This window comes from Oryx dammah, unplaced genomic scaffold (genome assembly GCF_014754425.2).
Source record: "Oryx dammah isolate SB20612 unplaced genomic scaffold, SCBI_Odam_1.1 HiC_scaffold_5, whole genome shotgun sequence".
In the NCBI taxonomy this organism is placed as follows: Eukaryota; Metazoa; Chordata; class Mammalia; order Artiodactyla; family Bovidae; genus Oryx; species Oryx dammah.
Genome location: NW_024070189.1, coordinates 8,333,188 through 8,353,657, shown reverse-complemented (window position 1 = coordinate 8,353,657; position 20,470 = coordinate 8,333,188). Strand labels below are relative to the sequence as shown.

Here is a 20,470-nt window from a genome sequence, read left to right as displayed (position 1 = left end):
TTTCTAGGTCACTGATTTAAATTTATTTAAGGAAAAAAACACAAAACCCCTGCCCTTCCATGACTAAACTACAAAGCATCTTTTATTAAAATTGCAAAATTAATGGAATTACATAATTTTTAGATAAACTTTAAAAAGGCATATCTAAATTGCTACCTATAGTATAGACCTGTAGGTTAGTTATAATGGGTTAGACTTCTTAAGTATATTCTTAATGTTTTCTGATATGTAGTGATAATTAAATGCGTGTCCTCTTGGAATCAGTTATGGTAGTGTAGATAAACAGATTTAAGTTGAAATTTTATTTAGAGGCTCAGTTTGAGGTAGAAATAAATGTAAGCTTGAGGTAGAAATAAATGTAAGCTATCTTGGTTTCAAACAACATTTTAAATAAAGTATAATAAAGCTTTGGTCCTTGGTCCTTTTTTTGATTATTAAATCTGCTTCATTTTTAGTATAATTCTAGGGTAAAACTTTTTAACCTTTTCTCTGTTAGTCCTAAATCATTAATTAGTGTATTATAGGATCTTAAGAGATTGCAGTATTTCATAATTATATACCTATGAATTCACTTTTGGAAATATTAAAGCTATTGCAAATTTAAAATTGGAGATCATGATAACTAGCTTTCCTAAGTTGCTTTTTATTGACCCTTTTGGGATCAAGGATCTGTTTTCTGTGTGATTTCCTAAACTACTTAATTAATAATTTGATATCATGGCAGTTTTATGAGTTTGTACCCTAAAATTGCTTATACTGAGAGGAGCAGGTTTCTCTAGGGAATATTTACTTAATATTTTTTTCTTGTTCCCTTGATGGTACAAGGCAGGAACTTTCTAGACCAAAACAGAATCCTTCTAATAAATATAACCTCATTTACACACTTAAAAAAATGTTTAGTTTATCACAGGGGAAAAAATTTTTTCCTTTAACATACAGATGAGAGAGCCAAGTTAAATATAGCAGATAACCTTAATGCAGTGAATATGCTGAAGGCCCATAAGTATGATCATTTTCCAATTTGAGTTCCCTGAATGGGGGCAGTAAGTGTAGAAGCCTGTGGTCAGCTGAAATGAATGAGAAATAACAGCAGTGACCTTTGCATCAGAGGGAAGACATCATTCTGCTTCTGGCTTTTCACAGCTTATGTGTTTGTGTTTTTAATGTATGACTGAACCTGAAAGTTCATCCCTAATCTTGATCCACAGGGAAATGGCAGAAATCCTAACCAGCCAAATGATACAAATTTAAATTTCCTGTGAAGGAAAGGTCAGTAGCATTCTGTTCAGCTGGGGACAATCTCAGCACAGCAATCTTTCTGATTAAAATTCCTGTTGAGAGCTAGTGATTTGTCTGATTGAAAAAACTAAATAGGTCCTTAATCACCTAGATGAGATGACATCACAAACTGTTCAGCAGATGAAGAATAACCCCTCTCAAACATCAACTTCGTTTTGAAATTGAAAAACAAAAACATTGAGGCTGCATTTAACAGCAACTATTTATAGTTCTGTGATGTAAGGCCTCCCAGTTTCCTATAATTCCCATTGTTCTCTAAAAATAAAGACCCATTTAACCGAGGAGGACTGACAAGTGATCTTGTGATGGATTTGAGTTATTGTTCAGTGTGTAAGACTAGGCCGAGTACCACAGCAGCACTGCTGGAAACCTCGGGCCTGCGTGGCGGCTGCTGACTTGCCCACTGTAGATACCTGTTTGGACACTGGTACTGTCGGAAAAATGACTCTCTTGGGATTAGTCTCTGCTTTTCCAGTGGAAAATACAGCCCTTTTTAAAAGATCAGTGCACACCTGTGTATCTAGTTGGTAACAAGTGACCGACCTAATAAATTAGATCAGCATAGAAAAGATTCAGTTCCCCCCATCCTTAGAGTTTCTGTTTTTTAAATGTAGGAGTTTTGTATCTGCACCACTTACCTCTAACTAGCACGTCTCAAGGTAGCCATTATCCTGAATTTAAAATAACCTGAGATGCACCATTTTACCTAGAGGTCAACAAAAGATGTTACATCGTTCTTAATGTCTCCACTATAGATTTTCTTGACAGTCCTTACTTATAGTTTTCTTCTTTCTTTTCCTTTCCATCCTTTTTTTTTAATTGAAGTAGAGTTGATTTACAATATTGTGTTAGTTTCAGGTGTATAACATATTTATTTTTTTGGCAGAATATATTCCATGATAGGTATTGGGTATAATTCCCGGGGCTATATAGTAAATCCTTGTTGCTTATCTATTTTATGTATCAGGATAAAACCCAGAAACAATCTGGCAGACACAGAAGGCAAACTTATGGTTACCAAAGTGGCGAGGGAGTAGGGGAGGGGAGGGACAGGTCAGAAATATGGGAGTAGTGGATACTCTCTGCTTTATTTCAGGTAAATACTTCTTAAATTTCTCTGTGCACTGCGGCATCTGTTGTCTTCCTTCCTTGCAAAACAGAAGAAAGTAATAAATAAGTTAAAAGACATACAAAAAAAAAAAAAAAAGAAAAGACATACAGGCAGACTAGATGCATTTCCAGGCTCACTCTGAAATCGCATAAGGCAGTTCACGTGTTCCCTGGCTCTGAGGTAGGTGCTCTGGAGGAGAGCCAGGGACTGTCTCCTTTCAGAAAAACCCTGGGAGGCCTCATTTGAAGCTTCTCATTCTGTCAGGGCTGAAGGGCTGAAGGAGAATTCAGGGACTTCTCACAATTGGAATACCCTGACATTTCATCTTTTTAATCTCTTTTTCACCGTGCAGTCTGTCAGATGCTCTGAGAAGGTACCCAATTATGGTCTGAATTGCTATCCAGTCTCTTAAAAGTGCTCAAGAAAAGGGCTGTCTTTTCAGGAACAAGATAGCATATGTGTGTCCGGAGCTTTTAGCTTTTCATATAAAGTTATAATAAATTGTGCATGAAGGTGAGACACAGAGGATGATGTAGCCCTTATTAAATTGAATTTAGTGGATGGTTAATTCTGATGACTCTGAAGTATTGCTCATTCTAAAGTAGGCACACCGGTGCCAGCAAAGTCCTTGATGTAGTTTGGCATGGAACTGTGACATTTAGCTATTAGAAACTGGACTGAAATATCGAGTAGAGCTAAAGTGGTGAGGGCTAAGGACTTGAATGGTTTCATTGCTAATGAATTTGGGTAGTTCTCCATGTGCCTAATTATGAATTATTATAAAATTATAAATTTAGAATTTATAAAATTATAAATTAGGAACTTAGATGTTCTAAGTGGTAAATATACATATTCAAATAGATTTAGAAGGCTTACAGTTCTGATTATTAGGTTTAGGATATATCTTTAAATATCCAAGTCACACATTTCTGTTATTAGAGCATAACTATATATTATATGTGAAAGTGAGTTTAAAATCAGAAAGATAACTGAAATGTATGACAAAGGGAGAAAATATTAACTAATGCTTGCATGCAGGCATGCATGCAGGCGTGCATGCTCAGTCGTGTCTGACTCTTTGCGACCCCATGTACTGTATGTAGCCTGCCAGGCTCCTCTGCCCATAGGATTTTCTAGGCGAGAATACTGGGGTGGGTTGCCATTTTCCTTCTCCAGGGGATCTTCCTGTCCCAGGGCTCAAACCCACATCTCTTGTGTTTCCTTTATTGGCAGGCAGATTCTTTATCAGTTCACCACCTGGTTTAAAAAACAAAATAATTTCAAATACTTATTTTTGAAGTGGACCCATATTGTAGGAAGCAATGAACGAATGAAGACAAATTCATAGACTGAAAGCTTGATAAAAATTTCTCTGTGGACAAATAAAATGATAATAAAAATGGAAAAAAATAAAGCCTTTTAAGTATGTTTGCCAAGCCCAATGGGAAATTTCACAGTACTAAGTACTGATAAGGCTGGTGAACCCTGAGAAGGTACATAAGGCTTTTTATCACCATTCATATAAAATTAGCTGCAGATGGTTATATCTTGAATGATAATCACAGCCCCAATTATAACCCAAGTTCCATAATATCAATTTTCAAGGCCTTGATATTGTGAAATTATTTTGATTTAGTGCTAGTTTTTTTTATTAGTGAATCTTCATATTTTAGAGAGAGAGATGAAAACAATCAAAAGTGCTTATTCTGCTTGGTGGTCGTGAGTGCTTTGCACCATGATTTGCTTTGCTGACACTAGGGAGGGTTGTGTGTGGGTAACAGACCATGTCACAGAGTCTTTGCCTCAAACGTTACTCAGGCTCCATAGGGGTCACACAAGGACAGCAAGAATCTGCAAGGGTGGATTATTTTCAAGGAGGCTCCAGATGGCGTTTTACTTATTTATTTAGAGTTGATTTAGAGATACATCCAGTTTTGATGCATCAGACATAGATATAAATAGGCAAAACATAATGAGCTGGACCTGTCTTTAGTGGTTTGTAAGTTATCCTATGTTCTATCATGCTTTATAATTTTCCACAATTTATCCTGGAAGAATCTAGAAAAATCACATCTCTCATACATAGCATAACAAATAACCAGCATTATTAATCGAATATATGATTAGCCTGACTTTACCCCACATATATAGGGGAACTAAATATTTAAATGTTTAATAGTGAGTAAAAAATACTTACCAAGGTCAATATTTTAAAAGCACTGACAGTCTCCCAAGGCAATAGAAATAAAAGCAAGAATAAATCCTAATCAAACTTACAAGCTTTTGCACAGCAAAGAAAACCATAAGTAAAACAAAAAGACAACCTACAGACTGGGAGAAAACATTTACAAATGATATGACAGACAAGGGATTAATTTCCAAAGAATAAAGTGCATATAACTCAATAACAGTACCACCACCAAAAAACCCAATGAAAAAATGGGCAGAAGAGCTGAATAGACATTTCTCCAATGATGACATATGGATGGCCAATAGACACATGAAAAGATGCTCATTATTACTAATTATTAGAGAAATGCAAAACTGCAGTGACATATCACCTCACACCAGTCAATGGCCATCATTAAAAAGTCTACAAACAACATGCTGGAGAGGATGCGAAGGAAAAGGAACCCACCTACACCATTGGCAGGGATGTAAATTGGTGTAGCCACTATGGCAAATAGCATGGACATTTCTTAGAAAACTAAAAATAGAGTTGCTATATGATCCAACAACCCTACTTCTGGGCATATATCTGGAAAAAACTCTAATTCAAAAACATACCTGCACCCTGATGTTCATAGCAACATCACTTCTAATAGCCATGGTACGGAAGACACCTAAATGTCCATCACCAGATGAATCTAGATGTGGTACATGTATACACCCAATGGAACACTCAGCTCAGCTCAGCTCAGCTCAGTCGCTCAGCCGTGTCCGACTCTCTGCGACCCCATGAATCGCAGCACGCCAGGCCTCCCTGTCCATCACCATCTCCCAGAGTTCACTCAGACTCACGTCCATCGAGTCGGTGATGCCATCCAGCCATCTCATCCTCTGTCCCCTTCTCCTTCTGCCCCCAATCCCTCCCAGCATCAGAGTCTTTTCCAATGAATCAATTCTTCACATGAGGTGGCCAGAGTATTGGAGTTTCAGCTTTAGCATCATTCCTTCCAAAGAACACCCGGGACTGATCTCCTTCAGAATGGACTGGTTGGATCTCCCTGCAGTCCAAGGGACTCTCAATGGAATACTACTCAGCCATAAAAGGAATGAAATCATGCCATCTGCAGTAACATGGGTGGACCTAGAGATTTCCAGACCAAGTGAAGAAAGTCAGAGAGAAAAAAGTACCATATGATAATACTTTATATGGAATCTAAAAGTATGATACTAATGAACTTGTTTACAAAACAGAAACAGACTCACAGGCATAGAAAACAGATTTATGGTTACCAAAGGGGTAAGAGAGGGATAAACTAAGAGTTCAGGATTTGCAGATACAAACTACTATATAGAAAAACAACAAAGTCCTACCATATAGCACAGGGAACTATAGTCAGTATCCTACACTAAGCCATGATGGAAAAGAATATGAAAAGCTATGAAAGAAAGTGTTAGTTGCTCAGTCGTGTTCAACTCTTTGTGACCCCATGGACTGTAGCCCACCAGGCTCCTCTGTCCATGGGATTATCTAGGCAAGAACACTGGAGTGGGTTACCATTTCCTTCTCCAGGGAATCTTCCTGACCAGGGATTGAACCTGGGTCTCCTGCATTGCAGGCAGATTCTTTACCATCTGAGCCACCAGGGAAGCTCATGAAAAGCTATATTTATATGTATGTATATATCTGATTCACTTGGCTATAAACCAGAAACTAATACAATGTTGTAAATCAGCTATATTTGAATTAAAAAATGCAAAAAGCACTCATTCTTTATATCAGGGATGCCTTCCCTTGCAAACCTACGTAAAACTGCAAAACTACTTTCAACTGTCCCAGTACGCTTTCTTTGCTTTGTTTTTTTCTCTCAGTTTTTTTTGTTTGTTTGCATATTTAACATATTAAATATCTAACATATTTATTTTCTGTTTCTATTCGAATGTAAACTCCATGAGGGTAGGTATTTGTCTGCTTTGCTTGTTGCTGTATCTCCATTGCTTGAACACCACGTACATATTTGTTGAATGAATAAATAAATTAATTTTAAAAGATACAATATTCATTCCTTCAGTCACCAGACATTTATTAAGACACTGTGTGATTCTGCCTCATATAAATACCTGTCTTGGTTTGTGAGTATATCCATTTAGTTAACAGTTTATTAAATGTGTAGTTCTAAGTACCCTCTTATGATTTTCAGTACCTGTGTTCATTAGGTCCCTACCAATATATGAGAATTAACACATAGTAAAAAGATCTCTACAGGTACGGTTTAAGCACTAAGAACATCTGTTTGAATCACTCTAGGTGAATTATGCGCTTTAGGATGATGGGACGGGACCAAAGGAAAGGAAGAATCTTTAAATTCTACGAATCATGATGTACTTAGCGAAATGAGACCTCGCTTTTGGTCACTTGACAATTTTGAGAGGCTGTTAAAGAGTTGGGAGCACAGGCCTGAGCTTAAAAGCTGGATCCATCACTTTCTAATGAGCCACTTGGAACAGGCTCTTTAGCCTTTTTTTGTATCTCATAGTGTGCATGTGAGCAGTTGGGCCGTGGTGAGGGTGAAATGAGATAAGTAGAGTGCTTAGAATAGCATCTAGCACATAGTACGTGCTCATTGTTGGTGCTAGCTAGCTCATTGTTGGTACCTAGCTCGAAGCAGATTTCTATACTTAGCTTATTTTTGCATCTTGTTTGTACTCTGAAATAATGTCTTAATATTTTTCTCACGCTGGAAGCAAGTGGCAAACTGAGTAGAAAAATATACTCAGTGCACTAGCACTCTTTTTTGGATGCTTGACATTTGTTTGGTTTTTAAGTACTGCGTCATTCACACCCTCCTTTGCCTCATTTGGGGAAGGAAAAACATGGGTTATTAAACGTTCTCTGTCTTAGCCCAGTGTTGCTTTCACTCTCAGCGGGAGCCAGGGATTGTGTGTGCCGTGTTCCAGAAATGAAAACTCAAGGACAGAAGTTTGTGAATCCAAGAAAAGTTCAGGAGGACAGTTGTCAAGGGCTTCGCCCTCTGGGGATGGTGCTACCAGGGGAGAGAAAGTAGGATAAGCAGCCAGAGGCCCCGAAGGCTCCAAGCTGTGATGGAATCTCCACTCTACTGTTGCTTTCTGGTCGTGCGGTCTTGAATCAGTTTCCCCTGACGTTTTAGAGAAGCGCAACAACGTGATGAGTGAGTGCTGTGCAGACAGAGACTGCAGCTGGAATCCCACTGCTAATTAATTACCTGAGGATTTGGGGCCATGTTGCTGGGTCCCTCTCGTCTTAAGTTTTCTCATCTGTAGATTGGCCATAAGAGACTCTCACAGTGCTGGGAAGGTAAGACATAATTTAAATCCCTTTGTACTGCACTCAGTACATGAAAATCTCTAAAGATAGGCGATACCAGCCTCTGCCTTAAAAGGTGTAGGCACGGAATGAGATAGAGGAAGCACCTGTCACATAGTATATGTCTTTAAAATGTTCTTACCTGTTTCCTCTTAGGCTTTCCTAGAAACGGGTGTAATTCTCCTCCTCCCCTGGAGAGGAACCCCACCTCCCGCTCCCTTTTCTCCTCTCCAGCAGCTCCTTTTCGCTCAGTCTCCGCGAGTGATGCTGGCACAGCGCGTCTGCCCATGTGTCTTGCTTCGTGTTCGGAAAACGCGAAACTCCGAGGAAGCTGGCATAGCGGGCCCCTCAGCGGATGCTGATGTTTCTGAGCCTTTCCACTGGAAACATACCCACCTACACTGCTCTCTTCTTCCCAAAGATGATCACTTATCCTCAAGTGCTTAAAAGAAGAGAACCCTGATGTTGAATAGAGTTTAGTCCAGGGGCCCACACGGAGGACCCGAGAGCCAGTGTCGCCTAGAGATACTTTGCTTCACTGTCCAGGGTTGGCTTCTGTGGTGGATTTAGAATTTTGAATCAGCCCATCGTATTTTTGAAAGTCAGACATTTCAAATTAAAACGTGCACACATTTCTGGCTGCTCTGGCAAAGTGGGAACAACCAGGCACCCCAAGCGCAAGTCCTCCTGGAGGTAGTGACCTAGAATAGACCAGCCGCTGCCCTTTTCCTTATGCGTTGACCCCGGCCCCATCACGCGGTCTTGCTCCATCCCTCTGTACCTGTGCGGCTTCTGCTCACACAGGAGTCCTGTCTCCTTATACGGACACGGGACCTGAACAGGCAAGGCTTAGCGCTGCTTACACGTTGAAAAAGGAGTTAGTACCTGAGTGAATAGGAGAATTCTACTTTTTGGATTCTCGGACCTCTGTTCTTATTTAATCATCTTAGTTAAAATTCAAGGGAAATCATTATTCAGCTGAAGACAGATTTTTCTTTCTCTTTTTTTTAATAACTAATTTCCAACTTCTCCGACCCATTGTCTGCCTTGGTTAGAATGTGATCAGGTCCGGATGAATTCACAGGTTCTGTCTGGCTCTTCAGACCTATTTCCTCCATTGTGTCTTGCAGCTCCCAGCCGTTCCCCCTGAACTTGTTCCCCAGTTTGAAGGTGCTGGCCTTGCTTGTAGACACTGTTCAATGAGCGTTAGCTGACTTGACTTGATACCACTCACCCAGAGATGGCAGAGTCAGAAGCTCCTTGGGGCCAGGCACTTAGCTGTGTGTGACTGGCTGGGGTGAGCTGGCGACAGTCAGCCCTGAAGAAAGCACAGCCAGTCCTGATTGTCAGTTGCTGGGAGGGAATCCTGATGCTGCCATATCTTCCTGATGCTTTTATTTTTAAGGAGAAACCCCAGATCTTTACGTGAAATCTTCTGGCTTTAAAATAGGCCATTCATTCACACTTCTACATAAAACTGTTTGTTTCCCACTCTCCCCCCTCCTCTAAGGAAAAGAAAGCCTCAACACTCTGTGACCCCTGCTGAGAAGTCCAAGGGAGAAAAGGAACTGCTGACTAACGCACCTCCTGCTACTGTAGAGGCGAATAGAAATGCACAGAAAGAGCACAGGCTTTGGATTTAGACAGACTTGGGTCTGGGCCTCAGTTCTTCTGTTCCTTCTATGTGGTATCATCCAAATCACTTCATCTCCGGGTTTCAAAAACCCTGCATCTGAAACACGCCTTTAATCATAACTTAGGGTGCTGATGTGAGGACCAAAAGAACACATACATGTCAGAATCATCCGGAAATGTCGGCAAATTCCGATGTCCCACTTGCTTTTTAGACATATTTCAATACTCATGGCAAAAGACTTAAAGGTTGGTTTTTTTTTTCCTTCCTGATTGGATTTTTATGAATTGTGAGAGAGTCCTAAATGCCTCTTTGAGTAATGAAAGCTTTTAAATGCAGGAATGACAACAGAGATGTCCACCTCCTCTGCTGATGTCACCGCTGGCAGCTGTGTGTGAGGCTGGGCCAGGGAGTGTAATGAGCTCATTATAAACAGAGTTATGGGATTAAAGCCTCTACCTGTTGACTCTGTTAGCATCCAGTTAGAAACTCTGCTTGTAACAGTTCTTTGGCTAATGAAGGAAATCAGCAAAGCTACAGAGAAAAGAATGGAGTCAGAGGTCACCAGACCAACTTACTCCACACTGAGATGGCTATAGAGCTTATCCCCATCCATTTCCCTGTTTTCACTTCTCCCTGCCTCTCTCTCTCTGTCTCCTGATGATGGAGAGGGCTTTTCTTCTCTTTTACCCTTCCCCCCGGAGAGGTGATACTATATACATCTTTTTTCTTAAATTAATGCAAAGAAAGTTTTAAGTTCCCTAGGTACTTCCAAATTTAGGGGAAGTGTTCCCATGGCAAAGATAAAACATATTTGATAAAAAATCATTATTTTCCTATAATTTCTCTCATAGCTTAGAAGTGGTCTCAGAGTTTCGTGATGTTCCCGTTGCTAGGGAAACTTGCTTTTTAGTGAGCAGCAATTTTCCAAAGCAGATGCATTTCCTCTGTTACTAATGAGTGTGTAAATGGTGCCTCTATTGCTTTTCGCCTCCATATTTTGAAAACAACTTGCACTATTTGCTTAGGACAGCAGACATCTGCTTTATAAAACTGAAGCAGACAGGCTCCGAGAATGTCTTATTTATATGCAGCTTGTGCTGCATATTTCAAAAGCACATTTGCTGTTTTGCACTTTCTTATTAGAAGACATTTTACACCTGTTAATACCAGAAATAATTACTTACATGAAAAAAAAATGCCCTCTCTGAAAGGTTTGACTATGTTTAGTCACATTGTGCGTTTCATTCCCACCAATCTAAGGGTAGAGAGGGGGCACTTCTCCTGCTCTGAGCGGGGAAGTGGGCTGGAAGTTGTGCTGCATAATAGCAAACCGAATATTGTTATGCAAAGTTGAGTGGGAGCGAGGCTATTTCAGAGGCAATAACGTTTCCTTCCAGTTCACTGATCCACTAATTTCTATTCACTTTAAACTGCTCTTGTATTTTTCAGAGGAAAAAAAAAGCTATTTTCTACCATTTGCACAGTTCTAATCTTTGGCTTTGAACAGAATCTGCCTGGATAACAAGGAGGAACGGTCACTCTGCTGCTTTTATGGGCAGCTGTAATGGTCCAAACACATGCAAATAGGAGTATAGATATTTCCATAAAAGGTGGGGCCACATGCCCTCTAATTTGCTCTCTGATTTTAGATGGAAGAGAAAGATAGATTTAAGGAATTAGAAAGGGAAAAGGGCAGAAAAGGAGGGCAGCAGCTTGAATAACTTAAAGGATTATCTGAGCAAAAGACAATAGACTTGCATTTGTTTTTTAGTAGCTCCCTCCCTGAAAGTGCCCTTGAAAAGTTTCTAAATTTGGTGGCTTTTTATAGTACCCCTGAAATGAAAGAATATTATTTTGCTTATTAGTTTAAATTCATAAGAATTCCTCTTCTGATATGCTTATATAAGATTATATATGACTTTTTGTTAAATCATTAGCTCATTTTTTTCTTAGAAGTTTTGTTCCTCTTGACAATCTTCCTTAAAGGGATTAAAACTGTATTAGCATTGGGCATATTATGTAAATAGCTTCAGATTTCCATTAATTCAACTTGAGTGTTTTTGTAAGTAAACAATAATATTCTCTTCATATAATTTATAACTGAATTGGCTTTCTGGTTGTGGCATGTATAAGGGAAAATGGAAAGGAATTTATTTTTCTAATATATCTTTACAAGAATCATCAAGAGGATTCTAATGTACTCAGAATGAGAGCCAAATTTTCTATGTTACTTTTTTTTAGCCCCTTTTTAATAAGAATGCAAAACCCTAAGGATGCCTTATTTAGAGACCATCTGAAATGTGCCCTCCAAAATGTGATTTGAATTCACATCAGAGAAAGCTCTTAACAGGCCAGCTTTTGACAGCTAGCATCTTCTTTGAACCAACTGTATAGCAATTATGGAAGCAGAGAATTTCTATGCCAGAATACTGGGTTGTCCTTTGGGTCAGTGCCATATAGTACACAGAGCGCCCACTTAGGGGTCAGCGATAGCTATGCCAACAATGGCTGCATGACCTCAGGCAAAGCCCTTCACTCAAGAGGGGCTGTTTCCTCCTCTGTCAGATGGAGATAGTGATGTTTTCCTTATTTATCTCAAGGAATTACAAAAGGGCTCTGATAAGATAACAAAATTAGTAGAATCCTCATCTTTCTTATTTAGAATTACTTACTAGAATATCATGTGTTTAGCCTACTGGTATATTTATCTTCCCCACTAGAACAGTGTACATTCTTCTAATGCCCTTTTCCTTTGTATCCCAATTATTGTAGGATCACATGTTAATGGAATGAGCTATTGGCTTTAAAATTAAAGCACCGCCTAAATAAAAGGTGCTGGGTGTGATTTTGCATCCCTGTTGACAACAAGGGTCAGTTTAAAGATGAAAATCCCCCTGTGAGGTAGTCATTTAACTCCAAAGGGCAATGTGTCCTGAATTGATGGAATCAGCCTTTTTCTCTGAGTTCAATGTTATGACCAAAAAGCATCTTCTACTAAGCCCTGGCCTCCTCATGAACACATTCTATGAAACAACTGGTCTTTTTAGTTTCTCTTTTCCATTTCACATTGAATGAAGTTCATTTCGTGGTGGAATTATGTGTTAAAAGGAATGCAGGTAATCCAAATAAAAAATTATTATTAAGCTGTAGGCCTTATAAATAAGGTTCCCAAATACATCCATAAAATCACTGCATTTAAAGGACACTTTGCACAAACATGGACTCCAACAAGTTGCTTTGAACTGTAATAGAATAGAGACTTCCTTTGTGGGTTTGATGACGTTATTGCCACATTTCCCATTCCTGTATTGAGAATATGAATTACCTGCTTCTAGGGAGTGAGAATTTTTCCTCCCTGAGTTAGATATCAGAATATAGTTTCTATTCTTGACAGTCTTTTCTTACTTTTTTCCTTTAAAACCAAACTCTAGACTTTATGTGGATTTACCAGTTTTTCCATTGATATCATCTTTCTGTTCCAGGATACAATACAGAGAACCACGTTGTCTTTCATAATCCTCTCCCTAGTCTTTCCTAGTCTTGGACTATTTCTCAGTCTTTGCATTTTTCCCCTCAAGACCTTGACAGTCTTGAGTAATACTGGACAGATAGCCTAGAGAATATCTCAAGTCTGGATTTATCTGGTTTTCTTTTTTTTCATGGTTATACAGTGGTTATGGATTTCTGGAAAGAATGTCTTAGAGGCAAAGTGCCCTTTGTATCATATCATATCGGGGGAACATGATATTCACGGGCTGCTGCTGGTGGTAAACTTCAGCACATGGTCAAGGTGATGTCTGCCACACTCAGCCACCATAAAGAAAGCAGTCTCAAAGTCCAGGCAACACTCAAGGGGGCAAGGTGGGAGTTAAATTTCACTTCTTGAAGGGGGCTGTGTATCTGCATATACTCCTTGGAATTTTGTAAGGAAGGTTTGTCTCTTCTATATATCTATTATATTAGTATGAATTCATGTATATTTATTGTATACAATGGGTTATAATCCAATACTGCTTTATTTTATTGCTTAAAACATTCTACCCTTGGCAACTGGGAACGCTTTCAGGTGGCTTTTTGTGTGCTTTTGACATAACCTCAACCTTTTGTTGTTGTGTGTATTTTTTTGTTTGCTTTTTTTTAAAGCACCATTCTAGTAGGTATGTAGTGGGATCTTGTTTTAATTTGCATTTCTTTGCTGACGTATAATATGGACCATCTTTTCATAGGCTGATTCTGTTTTTTTCTTTGATGAGGTATTTGCTTAGGTCTTTGGCTCAGTTTTTCATTGAATTGTTTCTTACTGTTGAGTTTTAAGAGTTCTTACCTATTTTGGATAGCAGTCCTTTGTTAAGTGTGTGCTTTGCCAATATTTCCTCCCAGGCTGTGGCTTGACTTCTCATTCTCTAGGCATTGTCTTTTGCAGAGCATAAGTTTTTAATTTTAACAAAGCCCATCATATTAATTACTTCTTTAATGAATTATTCCTTTGGTATTTTATCTAAAAATTTATTGTTATACCCAAGGTCATCTAGGCTTTCTCTTATGTTATTTTCTAGGAGTTTTATAGTTTTGAATTTTACAAAATGTCTGTGATTAATTTTGAGTTAATTTTTGGGAAGAGTAGATAGCCACTCTTAAGAAAGCTGTATTTTCACTTATGTTAAAAAGTCTGTTGTAACCAGTATGAACATGTAATATCATAAAATGACATTCTTCAGTATCATGGACCATAGCAATCATGACCTCATTTTATTATTTTTTTAAATTGGGATAGGTATTTAATGATATCATGGGCTGAATTGGTCTTCCTCCAAGTTCATATGTTGAAATCCTAACCCCTAGTACCTAGAATGTGACTGTGATAGCACCTTTAAAGAAGTAATTAAGGTTAGGTGACTGCAGTAGAGTGGCCATTGGTTGCTATAATGAAATACCATGAACTGGCAGTCTTAAACAATCAACATTTATTTCTCTTATTTCTAGGAAGTCCAAAATCAAGATACCAGCAGGTACTGCAGAATAAATCACCTCAAAACTCAGAGACATCAAGTGAAAATAATCTTTTATTATTAGATCAAGGATTCAGGAGTGGCTAGGCAAGGTCTTTTCTGAGGTTGCAGTCAGATGTTGGCTGGGCTGCAGTCATCCAAAAACTTGACCAAAGATGGAGTATCTCATGTACATGGCTGGTAAATTGGTGCTGAGCTGTGGGTGGGAAGGCTTTGTTCTGCTCTGTGTGAGCCTCTCCTCAGGGCTGCGGAGTGTCCTCATATGTGGCAGCTGACTTCCACAGAACAAAACATTCCAGAAAGCAAGACAGAAGTTGCATTGCCTTTCATGACCTCATAGAGTGATAACACACTGCTCAGTTCTGCCATTTTATATTGCTCGCTGTGGTAAGCAGACAAATGACCCCTTAAAGTTGTCCTGAAACAATAGAACCTGTGAATATGTTATCTTTGAATACCAACAGGAATTTGCAAATATTTTTAAATTAGGTAAATTATCTTGGGTTATCCAGGTGAGTCCAGTGTAATTGCAAGGGTCCTTATAAGTAAAACAAGTGAAAGTGAAATGTGTTAGTTGCTCAGTTGTGTCCGACTGCCTGCGACCCCAAGGACTGTAGCCCGCCAGGCTCCTCTGTCCATGGAATTCTCCAGGCAAGAATACTGGAATGGGTAGCCATTTGCTTCTCCAGGGGATCTTCCCAACCTAGGGATCAAACCCAGGTCTCCTGCATTGCAGGCAGATTCTTTACTGTCTTAGCCACCAGGGAAGTAAAACAAGAGGTCAGAATTATAGTCAGAGAAGATGTGACTGCAGAAGCAGATGATGGAGTGGTGTGGCTCTCTGGAAAGAAGCCACAAGCCAAGACGTGCAGGCAGCCTCTAGATGGTGAAAAGGGCAAGGAACCGTTTTTCCTTAGAGCCTCCAAAGAAATGCACCCCTGTCAACACCATGATATTAGCCCACTGGGATCCATTTTGACCTTCTGGCCTCCAGAACTCTAAGATAATAACTTTGTATTGTTTTCAACGTCTCATAATTTATCACAGCAGTCACAGGGTGCTAATGCAGGCTCATACCCATGCTTCCTGGTGGCCGGGAACTGCACAAAGGGTTGGATACAGGCAACACAGACCACTAGGCATTTAGATGCTGCAAAGGGTATACCTACTTTTAGGGCTTTGATGCCTATATTGTCAAACTGCCCCCTAGAACGACTGTATGGATATTTACATTGAAAAATTTGGGTAAATACAGTGAAATCAAGGGAGGTGTCTTTCCAGTGTCTTCTTGGGGAGGAGAATATAAAGGGGAAATGGGTTCTTTCATTGTCTTGGTATCTTTCCTTCTGAAACAGGGGGAAATCAGGTAGCACAGGGAGGCCTCTAGCCAAGGACCTGTCTCTGTGCTTCTTAAGGGCATTGTTTCCCACCACACTTTATTCTGACTCTCTTTAAGAAAGTAAATTCCTGGATGCAATTCTATACATGTATTTTCACCTGAGAGAATTTAAGAACCATGTCAGACTTTAAAGCCAAGAGAATCCTAAGTATAGCTGAATGTTTTTTTTCCTTTGAGCATTCTGAAATTTGTGTCTCAACCAGGTGAACATTTTCATACTAGTCCAAAAAGAGGCGCTGAAATAAAGACACATATTTAAGAGGAAAAAAGCAATTTCCATGGCAGCTAAGGTGCGCTTATTCTCTGCAGAAGGCAGAGTCTCGCTGGGGAAAGTTTTCAAATGCATGTCTCTGGCTGCCTTGATCATATCTAACATCTGAATGTGTTTTCATGATGCTGATCATACAATCTTGGGCGATAGTGAATGAGACAAGATTTATTTTTCCTAGAAAGTATGTACTGCCTAACAAGGAAATGCTGAGCAGGAGTCTTTCTCATTTTGGAAGTTTTGTTTTCTTTTCCCCTAGAAGATATAGAATGCTTTAAAAATTAATTAAACCAAAAAAAAAAAAAATGATATGCAAGTAAGCAGATGCTCTTTCTAGCAAGGAAGTCCATATCCCTCATGTACTTTCCCAGGCTTTCCCCACTGAACTCACAGAATTTGTCAAAGGGGATTGAGAGACCACTTAGTTCCCTTTTTCTTATAAATGAGGGATCTGAGCCCTAGAGGCTTGATTTGCCATGAGGACTCAGGATATATATGTACTAGAGCCAGTACCCTTGCCTGGACAATGCCATGGATGGAGGAGCCTGGAAGGCTGCAGTCCATGGGGTCACTAAGAGTCGGACACGACTGAGTGACTTCACGTTCACTTTTCACTTTCACGCATTGGAGAAGGCAATGGCAACCCACTCCAGTGTTCTTGCCTGGAGAATCCCAGGGACGGGGGAGCCTGGTGGGCTGCCGTCTATGGGATCGCACAGAATCGAACACGACTGAAGTGACTTAGCAGCAGCAGAGCCAGTACTAGACTGAAAAAGAATATACTTTATCACTCAAGTGGTTTTGGAGTTTTTCTTTGCTCATTATCTTTTCCCTCTTCCATTGTCATCAGACAAAAACTGTCAGTTGAGTTATAGAAAAAATGTAACTGAAGCTTATTTAAGCCCACAGGGTGTTTATTGAGTTTAAAAAAACCCTAAAATTCACAAGTAGGTTCAGCTCCCATGAGGTTTGTCTCAGATACTGAAGTGCTTTCTCCAGGACCTGATTTTTGTCTCCATCTCTTGTTCTGTTTCCTCTGTGAAAGACCCATTTTCAAATACATTCTGTCTTTGCAGTGACATGAGCCTCTCATTCTTCAGGTTCAGGTCCAGCTGGAGAAAATACGTTCCTCTCCTGGCTTCCCAGCAATTTCCATCATTACTTTCTTTTTGATTGGGACGTGTGCTCATCAATGAACCAGTTTTGTTGGCCAGGAGGTTGCATTGCTTTGCTTCATCAGATCCAAGCCACGGGCCACACCCGTGGAGCTGGGGATGTAGCCAATACTGTTTGAATTATAGGAACTGAGAGTTGAGGGAAATTTTGAGTATGGTTACCAATAGAAGGAGAATACATGCTGACTGGCCCCCTAGTTACAAATGGTTTTCTGTATTCTCTTTTGAAATTTCTTCCTTTACATTTCATTATCAAGCACCTATGAAGTATCAGGTTTGTATATGTGCTCAGTTGTTCAATTGTGTTCAACTCTTTGCAATCCCATGGACCTTAGTCTGCCAGGTTCCTCTGTCCATGGGATTCTCCAGGCAAGGATATGAAAGTGGTTGCCATTTCCTTCTCCAGGAGATCTCCCGACCCAGGGATCAAACCCACGTCTCTTGCATTGGCAGGTGGATTCTTTACCACTGTGCTACCTGGGTTTATAGTTGGGATAAAACGGACAATATATCTGACATTTGTAATTCTATGGGAGGAATTGAATGTGTGTAGACACAGTCATCAAAATAAATGATCCCAGAAATGGGTTAAGAAAAACTAACAGAGATTAGCATTTATCTCTTAGAAGTATATGCTAAAATGTTTACAGATAAAATGATGTGATGTCTGGTATAATTTCTTCAAAGTTGTCTGGGTTTTTAAGGGAGGATGGGGGTGTAAGTGAAATGAAATTTAGTAGACGATGAAGCTGGTTGATGGATGTGTGGGGATCTCTACTTCTGTGTCTACTTGAAATGTTGTGTAATAAAATGTTTAAGAAGGCAGTCCTACAGACAAATATACCATTAAATAAGTTCCATGACAGAAATATATATATATAGCACAGAAGGACCCAACCAAGTTTCAGTGGTCAGGAAAGAGTTTCCAAGGAAGTGAAATATTATAATCTGGAGAAGGACTTGTGAGTTTGAAGATATTAGGTAGACGGTACGTAACACCCGCTCCTGCTTGAGTGTGGAAACAGATGAGAGAAAGATAAAGGAGTCAGACAGATGGAAATCCAAATGGCAGCTTATTGCCAACACAATTCAGATTACGGTTTACATACGTAATCGGGTAAGCCTGCTGATAGCCTCTGAACTGAACTGATGCTTGAAGACTGAAAACAAGATTGGAGACCAGAATACAAGCTCGTGAAAGCCGGAATAAGGAATAAGACAAGGGCAGGACTGGGTGTACTTATTCCCCTTTCACAAACCCTGAACATGGCACTCCTTGTCCTCGGGTGGAGGAGTGAGTCAGAGCGGGACCAAAGGCTATGCTTGTCCATGCGAGAGCTGCTCACAGATGGGTCAGTGCGGAGCCGGTGATGAATGGCTCCCTCTTCAGAAGCAGTGGGAAACTCGGTTCAAGGATTGGTGGGCGGGTCAGGAACAGGGAAATGTCTTCTGGGCGGGTGGGGCCGCCCATGGGAGGGCCGATATATGCCTTGCAGTATATATCGCAGTATATATCAGTATATATCGTGCCTAGCGCTGGGCGTGTATAGGAATGAAGGAGGCTCGGTCCCGCCCTCAAGTCCTCTGTGGTTTATGTGGGAGATAAACAGGCAAAGATCCCACCACAGTGAACAAGACACACTCAAATACTGCTAACGAGAAGTGCAGTCTGAGTTGGTATTACTGAGAAAGTCAAGCTGAATTCTCAGCATGTCCTAGTGGAGGAGAGGGAGAAGGAGGGAAAAGAAAGAAGAGGAAGACTAGGAAGGCCTTCCTAGAGGGGCAGTTATTTATCCAGGCTTTACAAAGAAGTCGCTCAAAAAAAAAAAAAAAATTCTCTCAGTGTCTGAGTCTTTGCGACCCCACAGACTGTAGCCCCTCTGTCCATGGAATTCTCCAGGCAAGAATACCAGAGTGGGTCGTCATGCCCTCCTCCAAGGCACCTTCCCAACCCAGGGACTGAACCCGGGTCTCCTGCTCTGCAGGCGGATTCTTTGCCATCTGAGCCGCTGTTGGAAGCCCAGCTGGGCCTTAGGGGGTGGAAGTCCCATCAGGATAGGCTGAAGAGCAGTGCTCTCCAGGGCACGGGGCCTGCTCTGCCGCGCGTTCCCACCTGTACAGGTGTCCACACTGTTCCAGCCTGTGAGGGAGGGGAGACTTTGGGGTGTCTTTCTTGCCCTCAAATAGTTTGTCTATAGTGAAAGCCCAGGTGAAGTCTTGCCACACTGGATATTTGGAACCTTGTAGCATTTATTAGCTCCAGTTCACAAGCAGGCGCTTTATTTATTTTTTATTGAGGGATAATTGCTGTTTTCTCTCAGACCTCAGCATGACTCAGCCACAGGTGTACATGCGTCCCCTCCCTCTGGAGCCTCCCTCCCCTCTTCTCCCCACCCCAGCCCTCTGGGTTGACACAGAGCCCCTGTTTGAGTGTCCCGAGCCACACAGCAAATCCCCGTTGGCTGTCTATTTTACATATAGGGGACCTGGGAAGTTGTTCCAGACTGTCTCCTGTGGTCAACAGCAGCCTGTCGATAAACCCCCTGGCGTTCTGATAAAAGGTTGCCTCTTCTTTTCCCTAGTAGATATGGACTCAGAGGGTTTGTCATTATTTTAAGGTGTGTCTGTGATCGTGTGTCTGGAGATTAGTGTTTAAATCAGTAGACGGGACAAAGCAGATTTTCCTCCCCGGTGCAGGTGGACATCAGCCAGCGCTTTGAGGGCCTGATTAGAACAGAAAAGATGGAGGAAGGCAGAATTCGCTCAGTCTCGAGGTCCCTCTCTTTTTCCCTGCCTCCCTCGCCCTCACCTTCTCTCCTTAACCACTTGAGCTGGGACACTGACCTTCTCCTGCCCTCAGACTTCTCAGGCCTTCAGATTTGGACTCAAACTACCCCACGGGCGCTCCTGTGACCCTGGCTTGCAGACGGCAGATTGTGAGACTTCTCAGCCTCCATAAACATCCGTCAGTTCCTTACTTCACACACACACACACACCACACACACACACCACACACACTTATTAGTTCTATTCTGTGGCGAACCCTAGTACAAGAGTCAA

The 20,470-nt window shown here is 40.6% G+C and overlaps 1 protein-coding gene across 1 annotated transcript in view; it reads right to left on the bottom strand.

The window, feature by feature from the left end:
- Positions 1 to 7,819: 7,819 nt before the first annotated feature.
- The window catches only part of LOC120863380, a 17,252-nt gene continuing 4,601 nt past the window's right edge, over positions 7,820 to 20,470 (bottom strand). The window contains exons 2-3 of the mRNA XM_040239540.1: positions 8,065 to 8,441; positions 7,820 to 7,905 (exon numbers count right to left, since the gene is read on the bottom strand). Coding sequence (XP_040095474.1) covers positions 7,870 to 7,905; positions 8,065 to 8,441 — 413 coding nt within the window. The 3' untranslated portion in view covers positions 7,820 to 7,869. The remainder of the gene's footprint in view (positions 7,906 to 8,064; positions 8,442 to 20,470) is intronic.